Source organism: Pelobates fuscus, chromosome 9, assembly GCF_036172605.1.
Source record: "Pelobates fuscus isolate aPelFus1 chromosome 9, aPelFus1.pri, whole genome shotgun sequence".
NCBI classification, from domain to species: Eukaryota; Metazoa; Chordata; class Amphibia; order Anura; family Pelobatidae; genus Pelobates; species Pelobates fuscus.
In genome coordinates, this window is record NC_086325.1 from 44030198 (window position 1) to 44057839 (window position 27642).

The 27642-nt window shown below is 41.4% G+C and overlaps 1 protein-coding gene and 3 non-coding genes across 4 annotated transcripts; 3 read left to right on the plus strand and 1 right to left on the minus strand.

Moving 5' to 3' along the window:
• The first annotated feature begins 5324 nt into the window (after positions 1–5324).
• On the plus strand, positions 5325–23196 carry LOC134572953 (TRPM8 channel-associated factor homolog). Its single transcript, XM_063432294.1, has 7 exons — positions 5325–5941; positions 7617–8608; positions 9835–9929; positions 12855–13068; positions 21270–21509; positions 22024–22358; positions 22951–23196. The coding sequence occupies exons 1-7, from the start codon at positions 5325–5327 to the stop codon at positions 23194–23196; spliced, it is 2739 nt and encodes a 912-aa protein (XP_063288364.1).
• A 1735-nt stretch (positions 23197–24931) lies between these two features.
• On the plus strand, positions 24932–25003 carry TRNAE-CUC (transfer RNA glutamic acid (anticodon CUC)). The gene has a single exon. It is a non-coding gene; the product is annotated as a tRNA-Glu (tRNA).
• Positions 25004–25319: 316 nt separating this feature from the next.
• On the minus strand, positions 25320–25391 carry TRNAG-UCC (transfer RNA glycine (anticodon UCC)). The gene has a single exon. It is a non-coding gene; the product is annotated as a tRNA-Gly (tRNA).
• An 876-nt stretch (positions 25392–26267) lies between these two features.
• TRNAE-CUC (transfer RNA glutamic acid (anticodon CUC)) lies at positions 26268–26339 on the plus strand. Its single transcript has one exon. It is a non-coding gene; the product is annotated as a tRNA-Glu (tRNA).
• Positions 26340–27642: the final 1303 nt, after the last annotated feature.

A 27642-nucleotide genomic window follows, 5' to 3' on the forward strand; every position in this document is an offset into this window, starting at 1 on the left:
AAAATAAAACAAAATTGCCACACAAAAGTATATATTTATATAAAGTAGACATCACAGGCTATTTACCTAAGGTTGTTTTGACACTTTCTACGTAGCCATTTTACCGCCAACCTCTGCTAAATATTGGAGTAAAATTGTGTTTTTGGGGGGTTTTCGCACACAAACGTATAACAAAGAACTTCTCATGTGTATTTTGTAAAGTTGTTGTGTGCTATTCCTGTACAAAGTTTTATTATGTGTTCAGTTACTTCTGCTGAGTACAACGGTACCCCCATTGTATGTCTTTGGCACTATTTTGTGAAGCTACAGTGCCATATAGGAGACCTGTCCTTTTCAGTATTCACAGTAGAATTTTGAGAGACGGATATAATGAGCCTATGCTTCCATTTGGGGTATTATAACAGTTTGACTGTTCAAAAACCCCCACAAAGGCCTACCATTTGTAAAAGTAGACACTCCAGGGTATCTCATAAGGTGCATATTGTGCCTTAACATGCCCCCATTTTTTTACCATTACATGCCAAAGTATGTGGTAAAAAATAATTGTGTGCATTTTTTACATACGGATTGCATTTTTGCTGGGCATTTTGTATATTTCATATGTGCCACTAAGTTCAAACCCCCCAAATTATGCTCAGCTAAGTCTTCTGAGTAAAAGGACACCCCCATTGTATGTCTATGGCACTATTTCGTGAAGCTACAGTGCCATACAGGAGACCTGTCCTTTTCAGTATTCACAGTAGAATTTTGAGAGACGGATTTAATGAGCCTATGCTTCCATTTGGGGTATTATAACAGTTTGACTGTTCAAAAACCCCCACAAAGGCCTACCATTTGTAAAAGTAGACACTCCAGGGTATCTCATAAGGTGCATATTGTGCCTTAACATGCCCCCATTTTTTTACCATTACATGCCAAAGTATGTGGTAAAAAATAATTGTGTGCATTTTTTACATACGGATTGCATTTTTGCTGGGCATTTTGTATATTTCATATGTGCCACTAAGTTCAAACCCCCCAAATTATGCTCAGCTAAGTCTTCTGAGTAAAAGGACACCCCCATTGTATGTCTATGGCACTATTTCGTGAAGCTACAGTGCCATACAGGAGACCTGTCCTTTTCAGTATTCACAGTAGAATTTTGAGAGACGGATTTAATGAGCCTATGCTTCCATTTGGGGTATTATAACAGTTTGACTGTTCAAAAAAAAAACCACAAAGGCCTACCATTTGTAAAAGTAGACACTCCAGGGTATATCATAAGGTGCATATTGTGCCTTAGCATGCCCCCATTTATTCACCAATATATGCCAAAGTATGTGGTAAAAAATAATTTTGTGCATTTTTTGACATACGGATTGCATTTTTGCTGGGCATTTTGTATATTTCATATGTGCCACTAAGTTCAAAACCTTCAAATTATGCTCAGCTAAGTCTTCTGAGTAAAAAGACATCCCCAATGAATGTCTTTGGCACTATTTTGTGAAGCTACAGTGGCATATTGTAGACCAAGCCATATCAGTTTTTACAGAACTTTGAATTTTGACGCTGGACCTATGTGCAATTTCCAAGCATCTTCGTAAGTTTTAAATTCAAACTACCCCACAAAGGCCTACCATTTCTTAAAGTAGACACCCCAGGGTATTTCAAAAGGCATATTTTAAACCTTAGCGTGGGATAATTTTTCCGCTAGCTTGTACCAGGTGTAGTGGTAATAAGCGTTTTTTCTGCCTTTTTGACACACAAAGTGAGTTTGCACAGTATATTTTGCAAACCTTATGTGTACCACCACTCTATAATACTTTATATGTTGCTCAGCTATGTCGGCTGAGTACAAAAATACCCCCGTATGTACCTTTGCCAGGTATATGTGGACATCGGAGGGGCACATTTGGGACACAGCCATTCCATTTTTTTCAAACTTTAAATTTTTACGCTGTGCCCATGTCCCATTTTAGAGTATTTTACCAGGCTATATAATCCAAATACCCCATAAAGCCATACCATTTCTTAAAGAAGACATCCCAGGGTATTTCAAAAGGCATATTTTGAACCTTAGCGTGGGATCATTTTTCCGCTAGCTTGTACCAGGTGTAGTGGTAATGAGCGTTATTAAATGTATTTTTTTACTTTTTAAAACTTTTTTTACTTTTTAAAACTATTTTTTAAACTTTTGTTTTGCTTATTCATTTTTTTAAAGTTTCCTAAACTTTCGTAAAACTTTTTTTTACAGATTTAAAATTTTTCTAAGCTTTTTCTTTTACCGTTAACCCCTAACTAGCAGTAAGCAGCACTAACAGTAAATTCCCCATTTTCCCATAACTCCCACCCACCCCAGCTAGCAAAATATTGAATTATACAATATTTAAATTAGTTAATTAAATTAATTTACCCCCTGAGGGTTAAAAAATAAATAAAAGTTAATCGTCAGGGGTTAAAAAAAAATTAGATCACAGTATAATACTGTGATCTGTATTTTGATCACTGTAGGCAGTGATAGACTGGCAGGCAAGGGGTTAATTTTTATTTGGACTGGGTAAAGGGTTTATTTTTTTTTATTTTTTACTTAAACGTTATTAAAACTTTTTTTTTACTTAATTTTTTAACTTTTTAAAGCTTATTTTAAAACTTTTTTTAACGTTAACCCCTAGTTAGCCTAACACTAAATCCCCCAATTCCCCACTAACTTCCACCCTCCCCAGCTAGCTAAATTTATAATTTTAAAATATTTAAATTAATTAATAAAATAAATTTAACCCCTGAGGGTTAAAAAAAAAAAGAATTAACCCTCAGGGGTTAAAAAAAAAATCAGATCATATTAAAATGTAATCCCTGCCAATTGATCACTGTAGTCAGTGATCAATTGGCAGGGAAGGGGTTAATTTTTTATTAATATGGGTAAAGGGGGGGTGGGATTTTAATTTAACTTTTTTTTTTAACAGCAGGGGGCAGGATCACTGAAGATCCGTCTCCCTGCACTTCACACTGAACCCGGAAGTGCAGGGAGGCGGAGGTGAGTATAGAGAGCACATGTGCCCGCTCTGGCATGCTGTCAGAGCGGGCACATGTACTCTGACAGCCCGATCCGGTGCTCCCGGTCTGCCTCTAATGCAGAGGCAGACCGGAGCACCATTAACCCCACGATCGCCGCGATTGCGGCGATCTGGGGTTAATTTTACCGCGTGACGGTAAAATCCGTCACCCGTCGTTAAGGGCATCCCCAGGATGACGGACCTCGTCCGTCACCCGTCGTGAAGGGGTTAAAAAAAAATCATATCAAAATAATAAAAATGCCCACCCCCCACCAAGGCTCTGCATCACACACACAAACACACTCTGCATCACACACACAGACTGCACTCATACACACACACACACTGCATTATATACACACACACTGCATTCATTAAATACACACACTGTAAATAAATATTTAATTAATATAATTTTTGGGGGATATAATTTTATTTAGAAATTTACCACTAGCTGCTGCATTTCCCACCCTTGTCTTATACTCGAGTCAATACGTTTTCCCAGTTTTTTGGGGATAAAATTAGGGGTCTCGACTTATATTCGGGTCGACTTATACTAGAGTATATACGGTAAGCTCTTAACAAGGATAAATTAATTTGATGTAATGATGTAGGAATAAACATAGACAATAACTTCTAAGATCACCCAATGGCCACTATTATTTAATCTTAAATTAATTTCCTCTTTCTGTCTTTATTTAAATAAATTCAAATTGAACCATGTGGATTGTATTATAAGAACATTTCTACCATGAATATGAAATCTGTTCTTTTGTATTCATAAATGTAATTCCCTATTAGAATTATTGTGTAAAGATACCTTTGAAATACTCCATTGCAAAATCTTATATTATAACTTATTATAACTTTGCCTGTGGGAGAGGCTGGCATTGCCCACAAAAGATTCAGGGTATTTGACATGCCAGTGATACAACTAAACTCCGTCCTAATCCTTTTAATTGTTTAGCCTTTAGTAATCAGGGTAGCATGTCGGTTGAGGTTACACACAATATAAATAGGAGGGATATATCCGTGCACATAATATAAAGTGTTTGTAGACTTTGGAGTCTAGGTTCTGTGATCCATCAGTCAGAGAAGTGCAATGAATCGAGAGGTAAATTGCTTTTAATTTCTTATTTAACTTCTAAAACGAGCAGCCTTTATCCAGTAAGCAGAAATATTTCACAAATTGACCAGGACATTTCACATTTTAAATCAAAATAGTTTGGGTTTTTTTACCCTGATATTAGCAATTCCAATGGTAATCTTTAGCAATTCCAGTTTTGTAAGTAATCATGCATCTGTTGATCTGTACATTCAATGCTGAGATTTGTTTGTTTGTCTATAAAATCTTAGAAGCTAGCTGAATGCATATCCTTTATCAGACTTGTATGTAAAGAAGGAGATTTACTAAGCAGTGAAACAGTAAGAACTCTTATGACAACATTATAACAAATTGTCATTGGTAGGAAAGAAATCTCTCACTGGACAAGGATGCTGAAACTGTCAAAAGGGTACTAAAAAAAGTAGAAACATACAGAATTATTCACGAAAGTGAATTGTTGGAAATTTAATGCCAAAATGGCCAAACCGGAAGCATAGCTGACTTGGTTAATTTTTCCAGGTCAAATATTTTTACTTTAAATTTTAAATTCACTCTCAATTTAGTCTGAATTCACAACAGTGCTCACTTTAACCCCTTAAGGACACATGACATGTCTGACACGTCATGATTCCATTTTATTCCAGAAGTTTGGTCCTTAAGGGGACCACGATAGTGCCAGGAAAACAAACTCGTTTTCCTGGCACTATAGTGCCCTGAGGGTGCCCCCAAAGGTAAACACTTACCTTTCTCCAGCGCCGGGCTCCCTCGGCACTGGGGACTCTCCTCCCTCTTCGGCTGAATGCGCACGTGCGGCAAGAAAATCACAGTGAGAAGCGCGGAAGTGCCTCTAGCGGCTGTCAATGAGACAGCCACTAGAGGCTGGATTAACCCTTTTGTAAACATAGCAGTTTCTCTGAAACTGCTATGTTTACAGCAGGCAGGGTTAAACCTAGAGGGACCTGTCACCCAGACCACTTCATTGAGCTGAAGTGGTCTGGGTGCCTATAGTGGTCCTTTAATAAACAGCCCTGTGTATTCCATTATGTTTACATGGCAGTTTAAGTTATTATGTATTTTTCTTAAGATAAAATGCTGTTTTGGTAGCATTTTTAGGCTTTATACAATTATGTTATATTAACGGTAACAAAATGTTTTTTATTATTAATCATATGTTTTGATCACAGGAAATGAGCGCTACAGAGTCATACAGAGCTCTTGTCAAAAACATTGATACCTCAGATTTTACAGGAACCCAAGTTCCGTGTGACCTACTTCTTTCTGGCGAAAAAGCATTTCCAGTTGTGGTGAACACCGAAGGTCAAACTCTTATAGCTGCTTCTCAATACGGGAAGGGTCGTATCGTAGTACTAGCACATGAAGCATACGTATCAAGTTCTAACTTTACCCAGTTCATTGATAATGCAATAGAATGGCTGAAACCCTCAAAAGATTCTTTGGTTGGGGTCCATGAAAAGTTCTCTTCAATGGTACAATCTCTCGCTAGCAGAGGCCATGCCGTGGAGTCTACCTATGATTTTTACACTAAATATGGAGTCTACTGCATGCATGCCTATGACGATAGGCAATCAAGTGAACTCATCTGGGCTTTAAAAGCAGGACATGGCTTGTTAATTGGAGGACGAGCTTGGTATTGGATGACTAAGAACAAGCTGAAAAACGTCCTGCTAGATTTTCCAGGAAACAAGGTGGCAAGTGTAGCTGGTATCCAATTTCTTAATAATTATGGATTCAAAGATATGTTTGCCATAACACCAGAGATACCAACACGTCCTCTTATTGCGAAGTAAGTTCTTGGTATTCATGAAAAATATAAAACTGCAATACATTTACTGAACGTAAGAATAGTATGAAAAGAGCAAGCTTCTGAAAAGTACCCATACAAATAAAACAAAAAATGAAGAGATAAAGCTCCTCGTTTATAGCGTGTAATCAATGTAAAACATAACTTTTGATGAACTTTTTTTTTTGTCACAATGGTGGTGATAGAAGTTTTTTCTTTTTTGTCACACCCTATTTTATAATAAAAATAGTAAGTGATTATTCTTTATTTCACATAATCATGCTCATGAACTTAAAAGTAGATTACATGTAATCCATCTGGTGGTTTATTCTATTTCCATGTATTACATGGAAGTTGTAGCGTAAAATGGGAATTGGTGAATAGGTATCTAGAGGAAAAGGAATGAGGTAAATAATGTCATCAGGAGTTATGAAAGTTCAATATAACAACATTGTGGTAAGCTTGGCTGAACAACCTTGTATCATATGCATTGTTATTTTAATGTGGTTTCAAGACAAGAAATAATTGTAGAAGATGAGCATTTTCTATGTTGGAAATGAACATTCTCCAAGAGTTTACATTTTTTTCAATATTAAAAGGGTTTAGGATGTCTAGCACTATAAGGGTGAAAGTTAAGTTTCAACACTTAAGATACATATACATACATTATTCGTAGAGTTATTTTATACCCAAGTAATTACTTTTATTTTCAAATTATAGTACATAATATTAGATTAAAGGACCACTATAGTGCCAGGAAAACATACTCGTTTTCCTGGCACTATAGTGCCCTGAGGGTGCCCCCACCCTCAGGGACCCCCTCCTGCCGGGCTCTGGGGAGAGTAAAGGGTTAAAACTCACCTTTATTCCAGCGCCGGGCGGGGAGCTCTCCTCCTTCTCTCCGCCTCCAATCCTCCCTTTCGGCTGAATGCGCATGCGCGGCAAGAGCTGCGCGCGCATTCAGCCGGTCTCATAGGAAAGCTTTTACAATGCTTTCCTATGGACGCTTGCGTGCTCTCACTGGGATTTTCACAGTGAGAATCACGCAAGCGCCTCTAGCGGCTGTCAGTGACACAGCCACTAGAGGATTTGGAGGCTGGATTAACCCTATTATAAACATAGCGGTTTCTCTGAAACTGCTATGTTTATTAAAAAAAAGGGTTAATCCTAGAGGGACCAGGCACCCAGACCACTTCATTAAGCTGAAGTGGTCTGGGTGCCTAGAGTGGTCCTTTAAAGGCTACTCTAAGTGATTTAATTTCAATCATATGTTCTAGAGTGTGTACATGTATTGCCACCAAACCCACTGAGACCCTCGTTTTATGAATACATACATGGTCATTATGAATCTCACAGGATTAACCCCTTAAGAACACATGACATGTGTGACATGTCATGATTCCCTTTTATTCCAGAAGTTTGGTCCTTAAGGGGTTAAGTAAATTATTCTTGAACATGGTTATTCGGTATATTGTTCATCCTGCTAGACCATCTGCTATACATGTGGCCGCAGGAGGTGCAGAGCTCTTGGGCCATTGAGAAAAGCATAGCCATGTGCAAGAGCTTTCCCTGAGTACTATTATTGCTCCATGAATGAATTTTCACCTGATATATATTGGCCAAGAAAATATTTATTTATGTCAAAATAATCAAAATAGTGGTGCTTTTCTGTTTTCAGGTATGTGTGGAACATTTCTGAAGATGGTAAGCAATTGATGAATGGAATATCTGAGTTGCGTATATTTGACAGTGGTACCCCATCCAATCTTCTTGTTCACGGGGAAAGGGCCTTTCCTCTTGTAATAGATGAATCCAATAAAACATATCTTGCGGCATGTTATTATGGAAAAGGCAGGGTTGTAGTTGCAACCCACGAGGATCAAATTAGCAAATCTCACCAAAAACAGTTAATTACTAATGTAATCTCTTGGCTAGATGCCGGAAGGGATGGAATAGTTGGCGTACAAAGAGACTTATATGAACTTCAAGCTCATCTTCATGAACATGGTTTTGCCAGTAAACGCTCAGACTTCAACACACTTTTCAGTGTCTATTGCTGTACATCATATACAAATAATTATGCTCAAAAACTCCAGGAATTTGTTGCAGAGGGTGGTGGATTACTCATTGGAGGACAAGCATGGTATTGGGCTTCGCAAAATCCTGGTATTGATGAGCTCATCAACTATCCTGGAAATAATATAATCAACCATTTTGGTATAAGTATCATAGCTGGAATAGATGCATCATATAAACGCAAAAAAATACATTTTGAGAACCTCAACGAGAAATATCAGTGTCGAAGAGCTCTTTCTCAGCTTCAGAATGCTTTAGACAACAATCAAATGATCCATGCTCCACTCTCCTCCTGGATTGTCAAACTAGCTGAAGATTGTGCAATACTTCTAAGCATTGGAGAAAATGACAGCCAGACTTTTCATTCTTTAAAAAAGACACTTGTAAATCTTTTGCTGAAGTTTGGTATACCAGAGGTTAGTAATGATAGGCGAGTGAAAAGAGGGAGCAAGGAGGCTTTTCTGTTGAGAGTGGCAGCAGGACTTCGAAACACATTGCCCAACTTTGAAAACCTTGCGGCAAAGCTGGTTCCAACTCCTATAACTCTTCCTGTGACTTCACATGGCAGCCTAGAAATCAATGGCACAAATAAAGGCAAGTTCATTTAGCAGAGGAAGATTGTACTTCTTCTGTTGCTGAATACTGTTGTAGATAAATGTGAAAAAAAATTTGTCAGAGATGATTATTATTGAAAAGTCTACTTCCATTTTTTTTTCTATATTCCTTCAGTGCTCATGTACAGAAAAAATTCAGTGCTGCCCCCTGTGGGCCAAAATTTTAATTATTAAATTTAAATTAAAAGTGTATACCTTTTAGATAAATAATAAAGTGCATTATTTAATTTATGTATTGCTTTATTTAAAGGGACATCATAGTCACCAGACCAACTACAGCTTAACGTAGTTCTTCTGGTGAGTATATTTGCTGTAAAAACTGCCTTTACAGAGAAAAGGCAGTGTTTACATTGCTGCCTAGGAACACGTCTCGTGGCAACTCCTCAGACGGCCACTAGAGGTGCTTCATGGGTATGTGCTGCACACTGCAGCGCTGACGTTCAGCGTTTCAGCGCTCTGCATGCAGACGCTGAACTTTCCCCTTAGCGATGCAGTGATTGGCTAAGCCAGCTTTTCCTATGGGAGAGCATTGGATTGGCTGTGATCATTAATTCTGATGATGTCAGCCAAAGAGGTAAATCGGGGGCCGGGTCACCACGTGCTAACCAGTGCGGCGCTGCAAATAAGGTAATAAGGGAGTGGGGAAGGGCGTGGGGTGGGCATCCATCTAAATGGTGGTTTTAACACTATACGGTCAGGAATACACATTTGTGTTCCGGACCCTATAGTGTTCCTTTAAGATTCTAAACCAAGCTGAAGGAATCTCACTATAGGAAAACTGTAAAAGTCAATTGCCTACCTCTTGACAGTAGCAGTTCATGGGTTTGTATAAAATCTCCTTCTCCATGTGCAATGACATAAATTGGGGTTAAATACCAGATTGTTTGCGTTTTAAGTTTAGTGTTACACAGTATTAACTGGTTAATTCCCCATTAGTTGGAGATGATATATATGATGTTCAGTTAAAACAATCATTCTTATAAATAAACTATAAATATATAATTTGATTGTTTCTACAGCCTAGTTTAGTTATTCTGTCACAGTCTCCAAGGTATACTAGCGGTCCAGGTTTCGTCAGTATCCCCAATGGAACCGAACAGGGAAATGCAAACATTCTCAACTGTTAGTTTGTCTCGTAGATTATTAGGAACTGGTAAATAGATTATATATTCAGTATTATTACATTTTATATCTGATTTATTGCAGGAAACGGAGCATGGAGAAGTACTGGATTTTATGTTCCGCCAGGAAAAATTGCTAAAGTGAATTTTCCAGCAGCTGCAGTCAATATGGGACTGGAGGTAATTCATAAAAGAAAATTGTATCTAAAAAAAACTAGAAGGTTGTTAAACACACTGACAGATATTACATGGTGTTAAATATTTCTTTATTATTTTTGTTTTTCAAGTGTTATTTTCTATATCGTGTGAAAACAAATTGTAGCATGCATCAGTATGATATAGGTAGCTATGCTGCATCAGATGTATAGTTAGTTAAGCAGATGTAATGAGATAAAAGAAATGCAGAAGGGGGCGGGGTGCTGATCATGTAGCTGAATGGATGCAACTTGCTTCGGCTCCTCGCCAATTCTGGTTAAACAGTGCCTATAAAGCTGATCTAAACCCAATACTGAAAACGACTACTAGCCAGCAATTGGAGACTCTTGGGCATTCATAGGATTGAGTGCCATCACTCATACTTCTGGTTATTTCAGCCAATAAGTGTGCCTAGTACGTGGCCTAGGCGTGATAGGCGGCTGGTCTCCCGAACCTGGCCTTGACGTGTCTACCCTGCAAACTATCAGAGCCCTGTACTCCCCTCTCCCCTCCAGTGGGCTGGTGGGGGTTATCCCGGTCTCCACCTAGGCTTGCCAACCTACCAGTTTTACCAGGTCAAAACAGTGACCACAACATGGATCCCGGCGTAGAATCCAAAATGGCCACCGCTGCTAATGCCTCAAGGCCAGTGGTGTATTTAGGATTTGTGCTGCCCTAGGCAGGATGGTGCTCGGGCACCCCCCCCACCCCCCCAATTAAATTTTCCCCACCCCTTGCTGTCAAGGCCTAATTTTGACTGACAGACGCACACTCGCTGACAGATGCACACACTGATAGACAGACACACACTCTCATATACACTGACAAACAATGACATGCACACACTCACTGATTTGACACACACTGACAGACTCACTGACAGACTCAGACTCACTGACAGACTCAGACTCACTGACAGACTCAGACTCACTGACAGACGCACGCACTGACAGACGCACGCACACACTCACTGACCGACACACACTCACTGACACACACACTCTCACTGACCGACAGATGCACACACACACTGACAGACGCACGCACGCACTCACTGACCGACATACACGCTCACTTACAGATACACACAAATTTACTCACAGACACACACTCACAGACACACACTTACAGACACACACATTCACTCACAGACACACACACACATACACACATTTCCACCAACACTCACAAATTTTTTATTTTTTACATTTTATTTTAAATCCACCCAGCCTCCCTGGGAGAGCTGGAGTGGATTGCTTACATGCGGTCCAGTGGGGCTGCTGCGCAGGCAGGCAGGGGGCCAACAGGCTGAGTAGGCGGCGAGGGAGCTCTAATCTTCTTGCTCAGCTCCCTCGCACGCCGCTTTGTGCTGCCGGGAGCCGGAGTGATGTCATATTCCTGCTCCTGGCTTCATTAAGCGGCGCGCGTGGGAGCTGAGCAGGAAGAGCTCAGGTGAGTATGCTCCCTCGCTGGTCGCTGCCTGCTGCCCGCCTGTGAGGGCTCAAAAGTGGCCAGCCGGGCAGCTCTTGAGCCCCCAGGACACGAGGCAAACAAGGGATCTGCCTGGGCGTTTGGGGGTGGCTTTTTATGCCGTCCCCTGCAAAGTGCCGCCCAAGGCAGATTCCTTGTTTGACCTTGTGAAAGATACGTCGATGCTCAAGGCTCCCATTCATGGAGCAACTTACACAGCTTAAACTCACCTTCACAGAAGCATTGGACGCTATCTGCACCCGGTTCTGAGAGAGACTTGAGGCCTTGCAGAGCAGCCCTCCAATACCTGACATTCAGCTGATCCTTCTGGCAAAAGCTTTGGTTGGCGACTCCTCACCTAGACCTGAAGTCATCCAGGTAGTTACACCTGTGCACGGTCCACACACTCCAGGAATTCACTGTTCTACAGCCATGGCAGGTGCCCGAAGGAGATATGCCTGGGACTCTGACTTACCCCCCCTTGACACTTTTAGTGTGGGCTTTTATTAAGGCCTGGGGCTGGAGCAGCAGTGTACTTGGGACAGGGGGTTTATCCTCAGTGGGCATATATGGCGTTTCTACCCTGTTGCACAACCTTTTGAGACACTACCCCCATTGGGTGAATAAGACACTTTGAGGTTCCTCACTGGACTTTTGTGCTGTTATTTTTATTTTATTTTAATCCATGCATGACACTCTCCTGTTATTTTAACTCGCCCTTGGTTTGTCATATGATGTCTGTATGGTCCTGGCCCTGGCTCCCTGCTGGTCCTACGCTCTTCCTTTCAGTGTTGCTGTTGTCACACTCACAGTCTAAAGCTCGTCAGTGCCCAATGAATTGCACCCAGATTCAGCATGTCTTCTAGCTAACACGTTATCCCCACCAGCTAACACTAGCTAACACGTTATCCCCACCAGCATTGCATTATATTATAGGGCTGACAGGCTTCTGCTGTCTACTGTTTGATAGCAACATGGTAAATCTTCTTATTCTTTTGTCTTGTTTTATTTTATTACATAACTTGAACTAGCATGTTCTTCTGTAAAGAATGTTAGTGCTCTCCCTGCCTATCCCTTCCCATGTGTTTATAATATCTTGATAGTCCTGTGTGCTATGACAAGGTTGCATAGCTTGCTTATTAAATTACATTTCACAAAAACAAAATGTCTCTCTACGTACATGCACTCAATGTCCTCAGACGTGTTTGTCTAGCATGGCCTTTTCTTTACTGCACCATCATTCTGCCACGTACCATGTACACAATGTTTTGCTAATTGTTACTCTGTATTCATTGCTATACCTGTGTATGCTGTTGTTGCATTGCAAGTTTTATTGTACTCTTAAGCACAACCAAAATAAATAATAAGTAAAAAAAGGAATCCAGTATATCCGCTCATAAAATTAGAAGGTTAATTTGGTATATGTTTTGAAAATTTCAGGTGCAGGTCGGCTGTCACTCAGATGACCTCAGTAATCTTCCTGAGCTGAAACGCCCCCCATTTGTGACACAGCGATATGCAGTTACCCAAACCACTTTACAAGTCTCTAATATTTTTGGTGGCCTCCTCTACGTTATCATTCCAAAAGGTTGTAACTTAGGACAAATAATGATAAGCATTGAAGAAGCTGTTCTTGCTCCGTATTTCAAGCATGGTAAGTGTTATAAGATTTTAGCAGAATTAAACTACAATATTGTGTTCACATATACATTTTCTAAAAAGTTGATTTCCACCATGCTGCACATGTGTCTCTGTGGCGCAATCGGTTAGCGCGTTCGGCTGTTAACCGAAAGGTTGGTGGTTCAAGCCCACCCAGGGACGCTTATTTTACACCTGGTATGGTAAATATACAATGTAAAATCAATGCTCTCATTTTTGTGCTTTAAAAATTATTTTCTTTTAAAGGTAATTTCAAGCTAGTTTTACATCTATATATTTGAGAAGCTATCCTCAACATGATGAGGGAATTAACAGATTTATTTAAATCAGTTTTTTTTTGTTTTTTTATCATTCTCTCTTTTAGCTGTGCATAGTAATACATAAAAAAATTTGCCCAGCCAGAACCGCTGTTGAAAGTACAAAGTAAAACATGAGATAGCATTTGCATGGCTTCAATAAAACTGCACAATTTTTTAAATTATTTTTTTTAAATAAAGTAACTTCAGGCTAAGCGGATATGTCTAGAGAGGGTGCTATACACTATATTCAGTAAGTTAAAAAGAATATATAGCCATGATGCTTGGGTAAATAAAGCGTAGGTGGTCAGGCTAGGCACTCATGTTTGTAGCGAGATCATGAAGTTAGCTTGTAGGCTAATAAAGCCCACCAGACATATATGAGATAAACTAAATATAAACAAGATGAGCACTGCACTTTATAACAGTAATAGGTAAAGAAACAGCAAAAACACAGCTCTAATAATTTGTGATAAAATGAGTGTAGGTATGGCAAAGAAAACTGTAGAGCTGGAGATTACTGCAAGAGATAAATACCACTGGGGGGATGGTGATACTATTGCAGCTGAGCAGATAGAGCACTGTAGTGGGGTTATCAAGCACTGTGCATTAGGAGAACAGCTGCACAACAGCCAAGCAGTAGGTAAGACCCATGTGCCACCTAACCTATGCCCTGGTTAGAGAGACCCAGCTCCCATTACCCTCAGCCACTCCAATGATTCCTTCCTCTGAAGCGCAAGCCCCCAGAGAGTCCAGTCCAAGACTTCCCAGGCAGACAATCTGTGTGTCGGTCGGAATTCGCTTCCGCAGACTCGTGGTTCCGCGCTCCCAGCTGCGTGACTCTGGAGCAGCATGGACACGTAGTAAGCGAATGCGCCTCCTCCTCTGCAAACAGGGCGGATGGTGGCGAATACGTTGCGGTAGGTTCTTGCAGCCTCTCTGGGAACATGTGAGGTAGCTGTGCACTTGCGGCGGTGAACGGTAGGGTGGCTCCTAGGTGCCATGCGTTGAACAGCAGGAAAAGAGGTAAGATGCCTTTCACTGAGCTTCGCCCGAAATGATTCACAAATGTAGTCAAATGTCACAAGCAACGACTTGCACAGCTGTGTACACCTTCTGCAGACAAGATTGGTGCCAAATGAACTGCAAGATTTTCCCCAGGGTTGTGGTCAAGCTTTGTAGTCAAATTGGTGACAATGAAGTCCAATTTGTGCCCAGGATTAGATTTTCCCTGAGGAGCTCCAGCACCATGCAACTGCTCCAGAATAAGCAGTGGTTCTGCTACATAGGTCCCCCTTAACCACAAGCCAACGTACACAGTCAGATCCCAACGGGTCAGCTTGGGGATGTCCGGGGGAGTACTCACCGATCACTTCTCAAGTTCGGTATGTCTTGATAACCCATTGGCGTTCCCATTTTGACGATAATGAATATTAAAGTCGTATGGTTGCAGGGCCAGGCTCCAGCATAACAGTCTGGCATTGTCTCCAGTGACCCGGTTAAGCCACATTAACAGGTTGTGATCTGTGAGTAATGTGAATGGTTGTCCATAAATGTAGGGCTGCAGTTTTTTCAGCGCCCATACCACCGCCAGACATTCCTTCTCGATGGCGGCGTAGCTCACCTCCCAGGGTAGTAGTTTGTGGCTGAGGTAAGCTATGGGATGTTCTCTGCCATCATGCTCAATCTGGCTCAGCACAGCATCTAATCCAAACATAGAAGCATCTGTGTGAATGAGAAAACGCTTATTCGGATTAGGAGCAGCCAGGACAGGGGCATTTATCAGGGCGTCCTTGAGGGCTTGGAACGCCTGCTTACACCACGGGTCCAAGTGTACCTGCCTGGGCTGGTTCTTTTTGGTCAGGTCGGTAAGGGGTTTAGCTATGGCACTGTAGTTGGGGACAAACTTCTGATAGTAGCTAGCAGTCCCTGGGAAAGTCATCACTTGGGTCTTAGTGCGGGGACGGGGCCAGTGAGCTACTGCCTCAACCTTGCCTGACTCGGGCTTCTGCTTCCCACACCTGGTGTCCCAGGTACTGCACTTCTGCCATAGCTATATGACACTTACTGGGTTTTAACGTCAACTCTGCTTCCCTGATTCTGTCTAGTACCGATCCCACGTGTATCAGGTGCTCCTCCCAAGTGTCGCTGTAGATGGCTATGTCGTCCAGGTATGCACCTGCATAGTCCTGGAGGCCATCCAACAGCCGGCCCACCATCCTTTGGAAAGTGGCCGGGGCATTCTTTATTCCAAATGGCATTACCTTAAATTGGTATAGGCCAAATGGAGTGACAAATGCCGACTTGGGAATAACATCTGCCACTAGGGGGATCTGCTGGTACCCCTTACACAAATCTATAGTGGTGAGGTACTGGCCCCGAGCTATCCAGTCTAATAATACAAACACAATAGGTGGAGCAAATTATATATGTGTTTCACCAAATACATTTTGTTTTAACCCTATTTGGATTTTCTGCAATTTACTGCTGGGAGGAGACTACAACACTTCAGGTATCCAGACTATCCACAGGGGGATTTGGATCACCCTTAAAGATCCTAAGGACATCCACACTAGAGCCAGGTTTAGTATATGGCTCTACTGTTGTGAGTGCATTCTTGTAACAAGCAGTATATACATATATGGTTTTATGATATCTGCACTATTATTTACCTCTCTATCTTTACAGCATTACTATACTTACCAAGAAGAGAGGAAAGTATATCATTTGCACCACCTATTGTGTTTGTATTATATGTGATTTTAGGTGTTGGTATAGGGGATACCACACAGGTGTTTGAGCTTCTTGTCACTACTGGATATACTGGATGAGAACAATTAGAACGGAGAGAATCCTTTGGACTCCTGGGGCACCTCCCGATATGCGAACAGGAGATGCGGCATGAATCTTTCTCAATCATTGTGAGTCGCCCCAAAGGTATGGACCATCTACTTCAACATGTCATTGAAGCGCTCGCACAGGCCATTAGTCTGTGGAGCTCAGGGTCGGTTTAATGCCGCATAACTTCCACAGTTGGTGAGTCATCTCGGCAGTAAACTGGGTGCCCTGACCCGAGACGATCTCCCGGGGAAAACCAATCCAGGAGAACACTCGCATCAGGGCCTCGGCTACAGTCTCTGCCTGAATATTGTTCAGGGCAACTGCCTCAAGGTACTGAGTAGCGTAGTCCACAATGGTCAGAATATATTTCTTCCCAGAGGAACTAGGCTTAGCTAGGGGACCTATAATGTCAACAACTACTCTGCCGAAGGCGTCTTCAATAATGGGGAGTGGATGGAGCTTGGCCTTGTGCTGGTCGTCTTGCTTTCCCTCATCCACCAGGTGTTGCTCTCTACCTCCTCTACTTATGTCAGAAAGCCAAAAGCTCTTTATCTGAGCCAGGTTCAGCGGTGTAGAGCTTAGCTGCACTGCAGAGCTTAGCTCTGGAAAGATAACAGAAGCTCCTGCTTAGAAGCTTCTGGCTTTATCAGAAATAGTAGGGTAAGGGGCAGCACCTGATGGACAACAGTTAAGTAGTCAAAACCATATAAAAACCTTTTACTACTTACAGTGGAGGTGTGCTCTAAAGGTTATGTTACTTGGAGTATTTCTTCATGTGTCCCTGTAAAGCGACTTAAATGGACACTATAGTCACCAGAACAACTACAGCTTAATGTAGTTGTTCTGGTGAGTATAATAGCTCCCTTCAGGCATTTTCATGTAAACACCGCCTTTTAACAGAATTAATTTAAATTCTTTATTTTTTTCGTGCAATAGGGTTAACAAATAAGCCTGCGGTGCCACGATAGTAGGATCAGGCGTATTAAAGCACATATTATCATGACAGGATAATTTTAAACCGGATATATACGTATGGTCAGCAATAAAAGATTATGCAAGGTGGCATTTGTGGTAAACATGTAAATTGAGAACAGACGAGCAGGGCTGCCATCAGGGGGTGACAACCATAATGGTTGTCACGGAACTGCCGCAGGTGCATCTGCACCGGGGCCCATCACGTGGCCCAAGCATTTAGGGCCACCCGATGGGCCCTATAATCTTTAAAAAAAAAAAAAAAATTGCGGCTACACCGCAAGGGCTGCTGGGAGGAAGTGACGGCCGGTCACTTCCTCCCAGCTTACTCCGCGTGGGGGGAGAGGCAGAGCAGAGGGAGAGCGGAGGAGAGGAGAGGACACCAGAGGGCAGAGGCATCCACTCCTATCATCCCCAGCCACCCCCCTGCGACTTAAAGGTAAGAGGAGGGTGGATGATATATGAGGTGTATGTGTGTATGTGTCTATCTGTATGTGTGTGTGATTGTCAGTATGTATATATGTCTGTATGTATGTCTGTGTGTGTGTGTATGTATATATCTGTCAGTATGCATGTATGTCTGTGTGTATGTCAGTATGTCTTATGTATATGTGTATGTATATATCTGTGTGTGTGTGTGTGTGTGTGTATGTATATCAGTATGTATGTGTATGTATGCCATTATGTATGTATGTATGTCAGTATGTATTTATGTGTATGTATGTCTGTTTCTATGTCTGTATGTCAGTTTGTATGTATGTCTGTTTGTCAGTATGTGTGTAGGTCTGTATGTATGTGTGTGTCAGTATGTGAGTATGTATGTACGTCAGTGTGTGTGTGTGTGTATCTGTATCTGTGTATGTGTCTGTGGCGGAACCAACCCTGCCACTTGTGCCTGGAGAGGACTGCTTGCCAGCCTCTTGCCCTGTGACTATGGCCCTGGGATGTATTGCCCTTCTAGGAACTGATTTGGGCATATTGTATTTTATTATGCTGCTGCTGGCCCTTTAAGAACCATCTGGGGACATACTGTGGAGTTACTGGGTGGCCACCATTTCATGTCTCAGAGGCACATGGTGAGAACAATGGATGAAGCACATGGTGAGAACAATGGATGGCGGCCATTTTAACTCACAGACACTGTTTGGACTTTTCTACACGGTGCCATCTCACCTGTATTTGGTGCACAAAGACATTGTGCAGTAGTTTTAAACTATACAACAGGGGACACATTATACAGTATTTTTTTTTTATTTAGCCTGTATATGTTCTGCGGAATCTGCATTAAACTGTATCTTCCAAACTACTGAACGGATCTGGGTGAATTTTGGATATGTGGTTCACCCAGATCCCCCGGTTCCTAGGATATACTTATGGGGTTATTGCATGTTTGTGACATGTTTTATAAAACCGTATTTCTCTGCCTGTGATAATTATATTACCCATTGTGTTCAGTAATCATATCACAGGCAGAGGGGAGGATTTTGTGTGGGAGTGTCTGTGTGTATTGTACGGATTGATTGGTTGTATTTCAAAACCCTGTGGGCAGTACTATGTTTGTGGATTGTGAATAAAAGAGGCTGTATGTGCCAGTACAGTCAGTTCTGCTTGACCTCAAAACGAAGTGTCGTCTTGTTATTGGGGGAATTGGATTGTATGCTGATTGCCAGGAGTGTAAGCTGATTGTATGCTTTTCCTGTTCAGCTGTTTACAGCATTTATATGCTTGAGAGCATTCGTATGCTTCTCCGGTTCGGTGGTTGTGGTGTCTGCTGCAGTGCTTGGAGTCCTCAGGAAGCACTATGAGCATCCTTCAACGGAGGTACCCAGTCGGGGTGCCCGTCGATCCGTTACAGTGTCTATATGTGTGTATGTCTGTTTCAGTATTTGTGTCTGTTAGTATGTGTGTATCTTTCTGTGTGTGTGTCTGTGCGTGTGTATTCCTGTGGGCTGGATTTGGAGGCGGGGCTTGGAGGCGGGTACAAGGGGGCCCAGACTTTGAGCTGTGTTAGGGGCCCCACAATTTCTGATGGCGGCCCTGCAGACGACTATAAACTTTGCCATTATACTAATAATAATAATAAATTGGGTTAGCATAAGACTTAGATTGTGCTTGTAAACTTTCTGCTTAGATGCAAGTACATGGTTTAGAAATGAAAGTAATAATCAGTAGTGAAATGTTAGCTAACCCCTGTAATATGCATGCTGACTAAGCTTAGGAACTGACTATGCTTTACATTATTTTACGATTGTTCTCTGGAACCGCTGTGAGAGTTCCCTTGCTTGTGGAGGGTGAGGGTCATGCGTGGGAGCGTGTGGCATGGAAGGGTGTTTAAGGAGCTGTGGCCCATGTGCGCTGCGGGGTGTACAGGAACCAAGCCGTCTGTGTTGGGTGTCTGTACGGGACCTCTGCTTTTCCATCCGCCGTGCTGCTTGTGGCTTAAGCCTGGTATTTCTCTGCTTGATACTTATCAGTATGGGATCGAACTGAGGCAAAGTCACTTTGCTTAGCCGGTTGTGACTTGATCTTGCTCCGCTCGATCTGCCATAGTAAACCTGGGTCCCGGAGCTCTGCTGTGTGTGGGGAACCTTCCGGCTGCTGGAGTGGCTTCGTGGGTGCACCCCTGTATTGGCCTCCCACCCAGAGCTGAATGGAAGGACTGCCGTTGTTGCTTTTTAGTATGTGAGACTTGGCAGTTCTTTATACTAGGTGAGACTTGGCAGGGAGATCTGAGTTGTAAGCACCTCCAGAAAGCTTGGCATATTTGGCTCAAATTGTAGTCTCCAACACTGGAGCTCTGGCTCCTCGTTTGTTTGCTGCGAGGGCTGTATGGTGGCCATCTTGGGCGCACCGTGTGACTCTCTGCTTGGCAAGATAGTACCTTGTGGCAAGTGAGTATGATCCCCAAGCGGGGACCGGGATGGGGGGGTTGCGGGGAGTCTGGAGAGCTGTGCGGTGCGGACCTCATGTCGGGAGATCGTCCGCCTCCCCCAGCAATCAGGACGCTTTTCATGCTAGGCCTCAAACGCAGATCTCAGCGATCCGGCATTAATAGTCGCTTGTGTGGCATCAAAATTATCGCCTTTGCTTTGCCTGTCGTGTGTTCGCCCGTTTTTGGCTTTTCTGGGCTGTGATGTGCCGTTTTGTCGTTGTTTTTGGCTTTCAGAACAGGAGCTGTGTCCACATGTGTCTGCTCAACTCGGCATTCAAGCCCCGCCCCCCCCCCCAAAAAGCAATTTTGATGATGTCACCAAGGGGGCGGGGCCAGAGCCGGCAGACCTGTGGAGAGCTAAAAATAAGGTGAGTTTTAACCCATTCTAAGGGGGCTAAGGGGGGTGGGGGGGATTTCACTGTAGGTTTTCACTGTAGGGTCAGGCATGCATGTTTGTGTTCCTGACCCTATAGTGATCCTTAAGTAAGTGAGGCAGTAACTTACTTGCGAGCTGTTTGGTATGTTGGCTGTTTGTAACAACAATTTGAAATACTCTTCATTTATTCATGTACTCAGTACTCATGACTGCAGTGTGCCTGACCTGGGGTAGAGTTGCTGGTTGACGGCCTGATTATTATAAATATAATTTCCACAGAGCTTTAAATTGATTCCACTTGTTTCCATGGTGATTGCCCCCCTTTCAGTAATTTTGACTACTTTTTAGAACACAGCACGTTGATAAATGTCCCTAAATGCGATCTCATGGTGTCCCTCATGAGTATCTCAGAAAAGCATATGCACACAAATCCTGTAATAGGTTTATTATTCTTAGAAAGTCACACCATGAGATAGAGTATTCTGATACTAATATTATACTTCTCACTTTATTGCTGACACCAATGACTAGTAAACCATATTTAGAATCTCGTCAGTTAATCCGTGTTGACACTAGAGGGATTAGGTTTCTGTTGGCAGTCACTCAGCTACATAGTACAGTATTGGAAATCTTGCATCATAGACTCAAAAAGAATGTTCAAATTAAATACTGTAAAATATTAACACATAATAAGTAATATGGCAGATTGCTAGCATAACTTCTTTTGTTTTGAATGTAATTGTCTTTTTATGATATTACCGGTAAGTGTCTTATTTTAGGAGAAACAACTCAGGATTCCTGGGTGGAAACTATACGCCATTACCCTTCACCATGGGCAGAATTTGAAAGCGAGAACATTATCTTCACAGTTCCGTCTGATGTAGTCATTTCCTTGATGAACCCAAGTGAACCACTCTTGCTCTGGGAAAGGATCATGACAGCAGTTTTCGAGTTGTCTGGGCTTCCATCTCAATCTGACAGGCCTGAGAGATTTGTAGCCGACGTACAGATTACAGATGGTACGGCCCCTCCAAACTTCATGTAAATCTTCATTTAATTATTAAAAGAATTTGCATCCAAAATTGTGTATTTAAAATACAAGTAATAATCCTGAAAATGGCACTGTCCCTTTAATTTTTTTGTTCTTGAATATTAAAATAAAAGGCCTATTGGCGTGGTTTTTAATGGTTATTTTTGTTTTGGAAATGTATTTAAATATTTATTTCTACCAAAGCATAAACAATTCCCATCAAATACATACCATTGTTACAATTTGTGAGCTGCAGCACCACATTATAGCTAGTGTTGGAAACACAGTTTAGGTGGAATGATGAACCAGGTATGACCCCATACAGCTTCCATGATGCTTTGTTATTTTAAAGACTTTATAAAAGCATACAAAGCATCATGGGAATTGTAGTTCTGCAACATCTGGGGATCTACTTTTTGGGCACCCCTGAGGAATAACATACTGTTTACCTGTTTTATTGGAAAACAACATATTAACTGATATAATGTGCTCTGTTTTTCAAGGCTGGATGCACTCTGGTTATCCCATAATGTGCCATCTGGAGTCAGCTAAAGTTTTTCTAGATTATAATGACCTCTGCAAGGTAACGTGGGGTGCTACCCATGAACTAGGACACAACCAACAGTTAAGTGAATGGGAACTACCCCCTCACACAGATGAAGCTATGTGCAACCTCTGGGCTATCTACACCCATGAAAATGTACTGGGGATCCTCCGAGCAGCTGCACATTTTGAGCTGGAGCCCCAAAACAGAGAACAGAGGATTGAAAAACATATGGAAAGAGGTGCCCCGCTGGAAGAATGGACTGAGTGGCTCTGTTTGGAAACTTACCTACAGGTAACAAACCATACTGGCTATAGCTCAGCTCGTTATATTTTTCATGTTTAATGATACCACCAAGATATGTGTTAATTAAACAGGTATAAACATTTGCATGTATGAACATATCATTTTGTGTGTCTCTTTCTCCCCCCAGACCCTTTGTGCGTCTTTTACATCCCATTGTAGAGTGGCCTCATGGACAGTGGCAGAGGACTTCTTTGTCCTCTATCTAGTCTGACAAGAAGCTTTTAGATCAGGCAGGTTATAAATTGGATTCTCTACTCCGGTCCGTAAGACCACGCTACATGGAATGACTGCTAGTAGGGGAGCCCTGTGCACCCCTCTCCTACCAGTCACCTGGACATTGCACGCCATGGACTGGTGCGCCCTAAGGCAGCTGCTTGTGACGCCGTAAGGTAGTGCTGGCCTGGCATCGCAGAGGTTGTACTACAATAAAATCAGGAGAATGGCAGTTGTGCAACTCTGCTTTTTATGTATTAATGCCTATTTTAAGTCTTAATGTGGTAACTGGTGTCTGGTATACGGTGCTTGGACATTAATAACCTATGATAATTAAAATAATATGTATTTATATTTGTTTCTTCAGCTACAGGAAAGCTTTGGCTGGGGTCCGTACATTAAGCTGTTCTCCGATTACCAGAACATGGTGGGCATCAAGGATGAAAATATTTTCAAGATGAATCTCTGGGCTGAATTGTTTTCTCAAGAGGTTAAAAAAAATTTGGTTCCGTTTTTCAAGACTTGGAATTGGCCCATTGATGAGCAAACATCAAAAATACTTTCCTTATTACCTGAATGGGATGAAAATCCAATGAAAAAATATATTGTGTAATTCTTCGTGTGGTTCAATACTTGAACCTGACATGCAGATATTCTAGAATTAATGTTTTGAAACAGTTCTATACTCAAAACACCCTTTTCCTGTTTAGAATTTTACATAAATAAGTCATCTAAATTGTATAACATCTTGCTAGGTGGCATGATGTCTCATCTACACATTTGTTTCTTTGTATCGTAGGAGAATCAATAAAGCTAATTATATAACCCCATCACTGTTCTGTTCCACCAGTAGCATCTTTAGACACACTTAGATCACTCTAGAACAGTGTGCGTGAAAATGAAATAGATGTACTCACTTGGAAAATGTACACACCTTAGGTTTTATACTCTGAACTACAGCAAATTGAACCACGGATCAAACTCTTCTGGGGGAAAAGATAGGGAATTATAATATTACAATTTGTATACAACTTATTTCTAATATTCCTTGCTCAGAGCCCTGTAAATACTGAGTGGTTTCTTATTTAATTTATCACTTTAGTGTCCTTCTACTACAATTTGCATGGTAATTCAAACAGCTCACATGCCTGTTGGCTTTACTTCCTTCGAGCTGTTCCCAATACATACTAAGTGGTGTTCTCTAAAAACTACTTCCCCACTCATTACAGTCTTTTTAGCTAGAAAGTCCTACTCAGTTGTATTTCTTTAGGGACAATTGTAATGTTAGGTTCTCCTGCTATACATTAATCCCATTAGTCATTGCAGTGAAAAGCAGTGGCGTACACACAATCCAATGGTCTGCAGGGCAGCCGGGCCCCCTGGAGTGACGGGCCCGTTGCCACTGTACACACACACACATACATACAGACACACAGACACATACATACACACACATACATACAGAGAAACACACACATATACAAAATATTTTAGTCACTCTCCTGTTTCCTACATTTTAGTGACTTCCCTGGGGTTTTCCCCTTATCAGCCAATATTTAACTATCGGCTTGGGTTTATCTTTAATTAAACTGCCTTAGGGACTGTGCCTTAATTCTAGACACAGACACGACCAAAGTTCTATCCCTGCCTTACAGCATTTGTTCCATACACAGTGCCTTTTTATCCATTACGCATAAATAAAGTATTTATTATTTTCTTGGCACTCTGTGGAACCTTTTAATCATGTTGGCAATCCCCCTGCGCTGATTTCCATACACTCAGATACACAATGTCACACACACACATACAAATGATCAAAATACAAAGTGTGAATGATTATCTAAATAGTAAAAGAAAATGTGAAGGATTAAATGGAAACCCCCATTCACACAAAAAAACAAACAAAAAAAAACACTGGAGAATGCGGGCATCGATCCCGCTACCTCTCACATGCTAAGCGAGCGCTCTACCATTTGAGCTAATTCCCCTATGGGGGTCTTGGGCATCAAAATATTTCACTCAATTATAATTTTCTAATAAGCCGGAGCCAGAGACATTTGTATACATTCGAGTACAGATCTAGTTGCTGAGTTAATGGGAACCATAATAAAACTATTAGATGACCATTACTTGTTAGAGAAAAATACTATTAAATCAATATTACAACAGATTTATCTAATATATTCACGTTTTTCTTGATAAGAAAATATAGTATCCTTGTATATAAATGTATTATTTGTGATATATGATCCAATAAAAAGGATTTATATGCAAAGAATTTTCTATATATAAAGAGCACAGTTGTTTCCGCGGTAAAAAAAAGAAACAACCTGGTTGTCTGCACAGTTTCCCTGGTGGTCTAGTGGTTAGGATTCGGCGCTCTCACCGCCGCGGCCCGGGTTCGATTCCCGGTCAGGGAAGACATTTTTTTTTTTTAATTCTGCGCCAATTTTTTTTTTCTTCTATACATATTCGGAAAAAAAAAAACTATACATATGGAAAAAATATATATTTTTTTTCCATATGTATAGTTTTCGTAACATTTACTCTGTAAAATTACACAATGAAAACAAAAATTTGTTTTAAAGTAAATGGAGCTGGGAAATCAAAAGCCTAGTGGATATGAATAAAATTCAAAAGCTTAGGTTGGCATATTAAAAGTAAAGATGGAAATAGCATTTTATTAATGTCTTGCGAATAATGACTATTGTATTAGTAATAAGAAAAAAAAATGACTGCGTTGGCCGGGAATCGAACCCGGGTCAACTGCTTGGAAGGCAGCTATGCTCACCACTATACCACCAACGCCTTATGATGAAACCGAATCACATTTCCTTTTTTGAGATTTTTTTATTCCGATAACATTCCACCGCTAATCTGCAGTAACTCCACATGATTGATCCATAAAATCTCAAGGCTGGTCCTTAGCACTGTCATATATTGTTTATGTGCAAGTTAGTAGCAGGTAGATCAGTCGGTGTATAGATTTCTGTAGGGAGACACACTTCATACATAGTTCACTAGCTCTTTATAGAAAAAATGACTTGAATTACACATAAACAAAATAATATATTGAATGACTTCTCTGTGATATATAAATGTCTAGATCAGCCAAGTTCAGTGTAATAGACAACACATAATCCAGTGATATGGAACCATTTTACATATACAGCTGTTATGTCCTTCCATTCCATCCAGCTCTCCACCTCCCCCTGCACAGCCTACCATTCCACCCAGCTCTCCACCTCCCCCTGAACAGCCAGCCATTCCATCCAGCTCTCCACCTCCCCCTGAACAGCCAGCCATTCCATCCAGCTCTCCACCTCCCCCTGCACAGCCTGCCATTCCATCCAGCATTCCACCTCCCCCTACACAGCCTGCCATTCCATCCAGCTCTCCACCTCCCCCTGCACAGCCTGCCATTCCATCCAGCATTCCACCTCCCCCTGCACAGCCTGCCATTCAATCCAGCTCTCCACCTCCCCCTGAACAGCCTGCCATTCCATCCAGCTCTCCACCTCCCCCTGCACAGCCTGCCATTCCATGCAGCTCTCCACCTCCCCCTGCACAGCCTGCCATTCCATCCAGCTCTCCAGCCCCCCCCCCCACAGCCTGTTGTTGATCACTGTATTGATGGTATTAATGTACAGCACTGTACCATGCCAGGGAGAGCTACTATCAAGTTCCCTGGTGGTCTAGTGGTTAGGATTCGGCGCTCTCACCGCCGCGGCCCGGGTTCGATTCCCGGTCAGGGAATAAGTATTTTTGATTCACTTTAATTATTTAGATTAGACTTTAAACTTGTCATCTTTGTTTTACTTTTCTTTTAAATATAATATATTTTTGTTCCCTTATATTAATCCTCATATTTTCTATATACACCACCAAGAAACTTCTTGTTGTCCACTATATAGTTGCGTGCATAAATCTGTTTTTAAAAACAATTATGAAAAATAAAAATTCACTGCATTAGATAAATTGATACTGAATTACAGAAATCTGCTCTTACTACTTTTCTATCTCTACCATAAATGCATGCTGCTACTGCCTGCAAGTCACTAAATACAACTTATGGTTATTCTCCATAACAGCCACTTATCAATACTTAGCAACTGGCTTCCAGTAATAAGTTTGTACAGCACATTATAGTGATGTGTGCACATGGGAGTTCCTTCTCCATTTATAAATACATATATTTATTAATGGAACACTCCTAACATCATAACAATTACATCCTGTTGTAGTGGTTATGGTACCATGACTGCCATGTCACCCTCCCAGTGTAATTTGTCATACTGTTCTAACAATTTAAGAGTTTAACTAGGTCTCTCTTTTTTACTGTATAGGAATGTATTTTTTGTTTGTATAATTTCCATTTTCTGCACATGGATATATTGTAAAACTTATTTCTAATAAATGGCTGTAAAACCATGATATGTACATATAATTCCTGAAGCAATGTTACAATTGGTGTTTGCTGTTAGGGTGCAATATGCGTGTGCAACTAAATAAAAAAAGATCTAAATAGAGTCAGGTATTAATCATGATTGTTAAATGCTGATATGCTAACCCTATACCAACAGCCCCCCTAGCACTATATAACCCCTAAACCTATGCTTACACTAACTCTAATTGTATACCTACCGTAACCTAAAAAATGGAGATAGGTCAGAAAGGAGATGGGCTTTAGCTCAGTATAAGGGGGGTGGACACAGGGGGATGGGCAAGTTCAGAACAGAGAAGGTTTATAATGTTGATAATTCACAAAAAGTGCATGTTTACTAATGCAAGGAGCCTAAATAACAAAATGGGGGAACGAGAGGCAATAGCGCACACTAAACAATATGACATAATAGGCATAACGCAAACATGGTGGGATGAGACACATGACTGGGCAGGTAACTTAAATGGGTACATGTTATTTAGGAAGGGTAGGAAAAACAAGAAGGGTGGTGGGGTATGTTTGTATGTCAACCATAAGTTAAAGCCAAATCTTAAGCAAATGGTATGGGATGAGGAAAATGTGGAAGCTTTATGGGTAAATATCTGCTTGGGGGAA

Excerpts from the sequence above, each read along its gene's own strand:
- LOC134572953 (XM_063432294.1), top strand. The coding sequence starts at position 5,325 with ATGAGCGCTACAGAGTCATACAGAGCTCTTGTCAAAAACATTGATACC. Across the intron at positions 8,609-9,834 it reads AATCAATGGCACAAATAAAG|GAAACGGAGCATGGAGAAGT; the intron begins GCAAGTTCATTT and ends GATTTATTGCAG. Across the intron at positions 21,510-22,023 it reads CGACGTACAGATTACAGATG|GCTGGATGCACTCTGGTTAT; the intron begins GTACGGCCCCTC and ends CTGTTTTTCAAG.